The 7002-nt window shown below is 30.4% G+C and overlaps 2 protein-coding genes across 2 annotated transcripts; both read left to right on the top strand.

Annotated features, from left to right (window-relative positions):
- Nucleotides 1-108: 108 nt before the first annotated feature.
- On the top strand, nt 109-5750 carry LOC111614883 (translocation protein SEC62-like; the record flags this gene model as incomplete). The annotated part of the gene is made up of 2 exons (XM_023356253.1): nt 109-494; nt 5610-5750. Coding segments are annotated over 2 exons (527 nt in total), but the record flags the coding sequence as incomplete, so codon positions are not given.
- LOC111614885 (translocation protein SEC62-like) lies at nt 5589-6377 on the top strand. Its single transcript, XM_023356256.1, has 3 exons — nt 5589-5730; nt 5966-6068; nt 6137-6377. Exons 2-3 carry the CDS (start codon nt 5989-5991, stop codon nt 6333-6335), a joined length of 279 nt encoding a protein of 92 aa, XP_023212024.1. The 5' UTR covers nt 5589-5730; nt 5966-5988; the 3' UTR covers nt 6336-6377.
- The last annotated feature ends 625 nt before the right edge of the window (nt 6378-7002 follow it).

The raw sequence follows: 7002 nt of genomic DNA, 5'->3' as shown, positions 1-7002 counted from the left end.
ATGCAATAAAATACATAAAGTCTATGTATTAAAAATTAAATTGGCAGTGATTTTATAATTTTCTAGATTAAAAATAAGTCTTATTTCATACAACTCTTATTTTTACAGTTCGACTGGCAGTATTTGTTATCATCTGGCTTGTTTCTTTTGGAAAACATCATTTATGGTTATTACCAAATCTTACAGAAGATGTGGGTTTTATAGAATCATTCTGGCCATTATATAAATACGAATTTAAAGGACAAAAAGATAAAAATGGAGAAAAGGAAGAAAAACCTATACAAACCAAAGAAACAACAGAAGATAAAGAAGAATCCACAACAGATCAAGAAGGAAAAGAATCTGAGGACCAAGTGCATTCAGAATCTGAAAAAGATAGTGAAGTGGAAAGGGACAGAATAGAAAGAGAGAATGGAGACAATGGATTTGAAATTCTTGATCCTTGTGAAGAATTGGACCAGGACAAGAAAGACAAACCAACAGTAGATCCGAAAGTATAATTGTTAAAAAAATTAATGTATTTCCTTTCTGTTTTATATGTGATCATAAAAAGTACGGAGGAATATATGGCAGATGTTTTGTAATTTATTTGCAATGTGTAACTTCAAACAAAGATCTATTCTCTGTTGCATTTTTAATTCAAGCATTCCTCTTTTACAACTTGGACTTTTTATCTTCACATAAATGTTTAACCGTGCACACATCTGGTTATTAAAAAAAAAAAANATATTTTAACACTAACAAGCCGTCAAATTTTCTCAAATAATTTCAAAAACAAAACAGTATTTAGAAATAAATCAGAAACGAAAACAAATTTATTATGCACTTTCGCATTTTTACGAATATCAACTTTTAATATATTTGTACGATAAGGATACAATAGATCTTGGATATAGCCTCCTCCTATATAGCACCAATGAATACTGTCAGCGGATCTTTCCCATTAAAACTTATCTATTATGAAATCAAACCTTTCAATATCTGTGAATTCGCAAATGTACGAATTTCCATTACGAATGATACTCTTATCATCAAATGTCGTGACTTAATTAAAACTTAAAATTATTAATAGTTATAAGACAGCAATCGGCAACTTTAAAAAGTGACCTCGTACAGAATTACATTATCAGCAGAATAGCTTGATAATCCGTCGCCCTATTTTAATTAACGAAGATTGTTTAATTTTGTTTCTCTTCTCATTTGGGGTATACGATTTTTAATTAAAAATGTGGCAGCATTTTAAGAGGATTTTTTAAAGATTCATTTATGTTGTTCGTCTATATTTCCATTTATGAAAACGCTTCGTAAATGGAAGCGTGAAAATGGCAAGACAGCTGGGACCATCGGTAGACTCATTTACACTTTCATCGCGAAGGTTGACACTACTGCGATTTTTCGCCACTTTTATCTTAGTTACACCCTGACTCAGCTACTTACAGGACACGGCAACTTTAAGCAATGCTTGCATAGATTTAACATTGGAGACAATCCACAATGCGATTGTGGTATTCAGAAGGACCAAATACCGTTTCACTTAGTTTTTCGCTGCAATAGGTACAATCACATTAGGAATATTCTTGAAGGGTACAACTGGCCTTGCAACCCGCACCAACTCATTCACACGCGTACATTGTTCCATCATCTACTCGCATTCATATCCCTTAGTGGGAGTCTTGAGAGCACTCACTCCAGGGGCACGGATGGCAATTAGCTTTTCCTTGCTTGGTTTCAAGTGTCCGTATATAATTGCAGTTCAACTTTGTATTTTAAATTTTTTTCTGTTTTCTTTTCAGTCTAAATTCGTTTAGTTTAAGTTAGTCCTAGTTGTAAGTAAGAGACTGTTAGTTTGATTTCCCGTTAGGTTATGATAGGTTAGATTAAATTAGATTAGGGTTTGTTAGCTTTAGTTGTCTGGTTAGGTTATGGTAGGTTAGTTTAGTTAGTGAGTAAGTTAATGCTTAAAAATAAATAAATAAATAAAAATAAAATAAAATAAAACAATTTGGGGTCTTGCTTGTTTGTCTTCTGTCAGTCCGTTCATCTTGTATAGTTTGTCGTTGTGCTCGTTTGTTTTCACGATGTCTGTTTAGCTGTTAATAGCATTAAGATTCGCGCTCGCGTTCAATTTTATTAGTATTAAGTAGATATAAGACTTCCTACTAACAACCACTTGGCACTTTTACACTTAGCTATTCGTGACGACACTGAATTATGGTGTTCGCTAACTCAGGTTTTCTTTTAGACCTTTTGGGGACTACGGCCTTGCAGCCTAAAAACTGCACACCAATATCAAACGTAGAGGGTTCAGTAGCCATATGTACGGCGTTCAGACGGATCCTACCTTTCTCTACTGTCTATCTCCTCTCCCTCCTTCCTCCCCCTTTTCTGCCGGCTAAACACCTCGTGTACGGCCGAGGTCTTTCATGTACAGTATGTATATTTCCATTTGTCCGAAAGATGTTTTTTTTTTTTTTTTGGAAACAGAAACTAAAAGTTAAAACTTTCAGAAACTTTTTCATACCAATTTTCATTATACGCTTATTATAACATTTTCATATGTTATCAAAAATAAAAAAAGCCATTCATATTCTCGTGATCTATTATTAAAAATCTATCAACGAGTTGCTTAACTTCCCCAGTAACATTTGATGGCGCCATCTGTTATCATATTTTATTTTATAAACTTTTTATAGTTTTAATTATTATAAAATGGCAAAAAGCTTAATTTTCTGAGTAGGAATGGATTTTATAAAATAATTGTAAATGCTAATAATGTCATTAAGTTTGACTCCACTAGAAGTACACCGACCCCCTTTATCCCAGCGGTCGGATGACCGAGCGGTCAACGTGGCAGCCTACCGCTCTGGGGGACCCGGGCTCGAATCCAAACTGGGTCGAAAAATCCCCGGGGATTTTTCGGGGGTAGTCTGTTCACATATGTCTGACCCCGTCCCTTACCACTCGGCAGCCCCATTGTGGGCCTGGCCGAACCCATAATGGGCTTGCAAAAAGAGGCTCTCCTAGTGCCTACAGGGCGAAAGAGTTTAAAAAAACCCTTTATCCTCCACTCCCTAGACTTTTAACCACCAAAACTTAATAGCATCAATCCTCTAATACGTGCAAAATTTCAGAAACTTTTGACAAAAAGCACATGAGTTATTATGATTCAAAGAACGTGAACAAAATCATACTTCCCCACACACACCCCAGCATCCATACATAAAGAAAACAAAAACGAATTTTTTTTTTGCATTTCTCGACGTTTCACGGTTCCCTGAGTCCAAAATGGTAAAAATCTTCGGGGAGGCTNAAAAAATATACAACAAAATTTTTGAACTAAAGATTTTTAAATGTTTTTATGCCAATTTAATAAAATAATAGTAATAATAATAATACTGTAAAGACAATTGCAAAATAAATGAGTTAGTTCATATGCTTTTGTTGACAGATTTTATTTTTACGCGCCGAAACTAGTTAAAAGGCGATTAATTTTCCTTGAAAATTTTGCGCTACTTTTGGGCGGATTACAAGCGCCGCCATTCAGCCATAGTAACTAGCGTCATTTGCCCCTAACAACAGCTGCATTGCGATTGTAAACAAGACGGATGGATTTGACGTCCTCTCTCAAAGAACAAAAGACAAATATTTTTCCTTTGTCAGTCCATCTAAGGAACCTTTAAACTATTCCGCTCGTTGTCTGGTAAGAGAAGTTACTCTTTAGCATTCTTCCTCCATTTTAGCTTCTAATATCAATTGTATTAATTCATCAGAAAAACGGTAGTGTTTTCGATGAGAATACCCTTAACGTGTGACGTCACGTGTTTAAGAAAAAACGATTGGATTAAATTCGATTTTCATTATCCGTTACACCAGATCATTGTCTATTTCGTATAATTAATTTATAACCTTTTTTCTTTGATACTCGGCGATTGTTGCCGAATGCAATGTTATTCTAAGCTAAAAATATCGCACAATCTAGCTTAGTGAATACTGTGAAGTTTTGATAAAGTAACACAATAAACTGTTGCACTCTATTAACTTTTCATTATGTGTAAGTGTAAATTATGCAAGTAGTTTCCAACTACTTGTCATTAATAAATTTAGAACACGAAAATTAAACTGTCAAGTTTAAAATAGTATTATTTAAATTAACAAAAGTTATAGAATTAACCATTGATTACGTATATTTTTTCATTTCAATTTTTACCTACACTTATTAACATGTTTATTTTCAAATAAAATTGCGTGCATTACAAAAATATTTACCTTCGCTTTAATAATATTTATTACGCATGTAAACAGTTCGTTATCTTTAAATTGTAAACTGAAGATTAGATTAGCATTTCTTAATCCATTTATTGATTTTAAGCCGTCGTGTTTATTCATTTATTTTCGTCGGGGACGTCATAATTCGATTTCTTTCATTCAAAAATGCATTTATATATATTATACTTTTTTTTTTAATGGAGATAGATTCTGAGAAATTATTATTTTCTTTATCTGCATGAAAATAATTTTTGTTTTTGCATCTGTTGAGTAAAGTAGTTCATCAATCCTCAAAGATAAATTATGTTTACATATAAATCATGTCATTAATAGCTTTGTTTATAATTATATATTTAAAATATTAGACTTAATGATAATTAAAACTGCCAGACAAATCAGATAAAAGTTGGTTATANATATTTTATAACAGTGTTTTTAATGCAAATAAATATAAAATTTGAAATTTACTTCTGCTAAATGTTGTTAAATCCTGAATCTTATCAAATATATAAATGCATGAAAGTTATTTTTTTTGTTTTGTATTTTTATACGTAAAAATTTTCAGTCAGTTTATAAGTAATTGTAAATTTAAATGCTTTATCTTTACAAAACATATAAATGCAGTAGACACTCATTAATTCAAACTCAGAAGGATGGCCCAACAGTTTGAATTAAAAGGAAACTATTTCTGGATGCTACAGAACAAAAACGAAATGATTTTAACAACACATTAACATCACATGGCAAACAGAATAATGTTTAATCAATGAGAAATACAAAACAATGGTACTTGTTAATTCAATGGAATAAAGGAAAAAATCGTTGGATAGCTGTGATGAGCAAGTACTATGGGGCAACTGTAAAGCATCCTAATCATGTGCCAACCAATTTGAAATGTTTTAAAATTTTAATTAATTTCATTTTAAATTCAATCTTCAAATTTCAAAAGTGGGAATAAAATTTTAATCAAACACATGATGTTAATTCAAATAATCAGGAGGCAGCACAATCAAGTTTGGATTAACAAGAGAATTTTGTTAATTTAAATAAGAATTGGATGTGTACTAGTGTCAGGTCTAGTTCAAATTAAGAGGAAATTAAAATTGTCTAAATTCAAATTAAGGAAAGTCTACTGTATTTATATTACAAACTACAATGCTTTGTTTCATAAGTTGTCTTAGAAGTAAACAAATAGTTCATCATTGATTGATGATAAATTTAAATTTATTAATTTACTAACTTATATTACAGTTTTAAATTTTAAAATATGTGAAAAAAGAATTTTAAAGATTTGTTTGGATATTTATGTAAATAACAATACATGATCTTTATTTTAAATTTAGCAAGATATACAAGAAGAAAGTAAACCAACTAAAGTTGAATATGCTATTGCCAAATATCTTAGAGACAAGCTTCCTGCAAAAAAGACAACACTTCTCAGTCATAAAGTAGAATATTTCATTGGTAATATAACATTCTTTTAAAATTTTGACATGATTATAATTTCAGTATATTTATATTTTCTACTTGCATTCATATTATTTATCATTACTAAAAAGTGATTTTATTAACAATGTATTTGATAACCATTCATCAATGGTTATCAAATACATTGTTAACAAAATCACTTTTAGAAAATATTTGTATAAAATTGCTTTTTGTATTTTTTTTATGTTAAAATTTTATTTGTATATCACAGCTTCAAAAGCTATTGATTGTTTGATGGACTCACCATGGGCTAAAAGTAAGAAGATGGAAGCTAATTTCACAACAAGAGAATCAATTGTGGAGTTCATGGATAAGTAAGTATTTCATGTTGTTTATTGTTTTAATAAAACACTCATAATTTATTTTAACTTTTTATTTTTAGCATGCTAAGGCACAAATTTTTTCATCGTGCAAAGAAAATTGTTGTTCAGAAAGATAGTAAAAAGAAAAAAAAAGAAAAGGATGAAGAAACTAATGCTGGAAGTGAAGAAACAAAGGAGAAAGAAAAAAAATTGAAAGAGAAGGAGAAAAAAAGTAAATCAGAAAAAGAAGAAAAGGCTGACACTAAAAAGGTAAAATAATAAGATACATTACAGAAAGAACAGTATAATTAAATTGAACCAAATCTCAAATCACTTCATAATCATAAAACAGTTTCTGATTTTTATCCTCAGTGTGGCTCATAACAAATTAGCATTTCAATTAGAAACAATTTTCATTTAATTTGAGAATTTTTCAAAAAGTCAAATATATATTATCAATGATTTATTCAATTTTATCAATGATTAATGATTTACTCACATTTTTTAATTGTAAAAATGTCTAAGAAGTTTTAACACTAAGACTAAAGCAAATTTCAATAATTAAAGAATTTTTCAAAATAAATTTTAAATTATAGTAATAAATTAAACAATAAATCAACTAAACTTGTAAAACTTGAAAATCCCCTTTTTCAGTTTATATCATTTATGTTTTATATATGTTTTTTCAAAATAGAAATTTCAGAAATTTCTTGAATTAAATTAGATATATATGTGACCACAGGGTCGACACCTGTTTAGCGCCTTGTCATGATGACACCACTGTGTCTTGTGAACAGACACAGAAAAAGAATATTGGCTATTAATTTACGTTATGCGAACGGTTGCGTGTGCGGACCTTTGGTTCCGGGATGGAGGCGGAAGGAGAGAATCAGAGGAATTACACTCTACAGATTATCTTTATATACATAATACCCGTTTATTATTC

This window comes from Centruroides sculpturatus, unplaced genomic scaffold (genome assembly GCF_000671375.1).
Source record: "Centruroides sculpturatus isolate CEXI.00-Female unplaced genomic scaffold, Cexi_2.0 scaffold2137, whole genome shotgun sequence".
NCBI lineage: Eukaryota > Metazoa > Arthropoda > Arachnida > Scorpiones > Buthidae > Centruroides > Centruroides sculpturatus.
Note: the sequence above shows the minus strand (reverse complement) of the source record. Positions and strands in the feature narration are given on the sequence as shown.

Bases quoted from the DNA above. Each gene is read 5' to 3' on its own strand.
- LOC111614885 (XM_023356256.1), top strand. From the start codon at position 5,989: ATGGACTCACCATGGGCTAAAAGTAAGAAGATGGAAGCTAATTTCACA. The intron at 6,069-6,136 runs GTAAGTATTTCA...TTTTATTTTTAG, and splicing joins ATTGTGGAGTTCATGGATAA to CATGCTAAGGCACAAATTTT.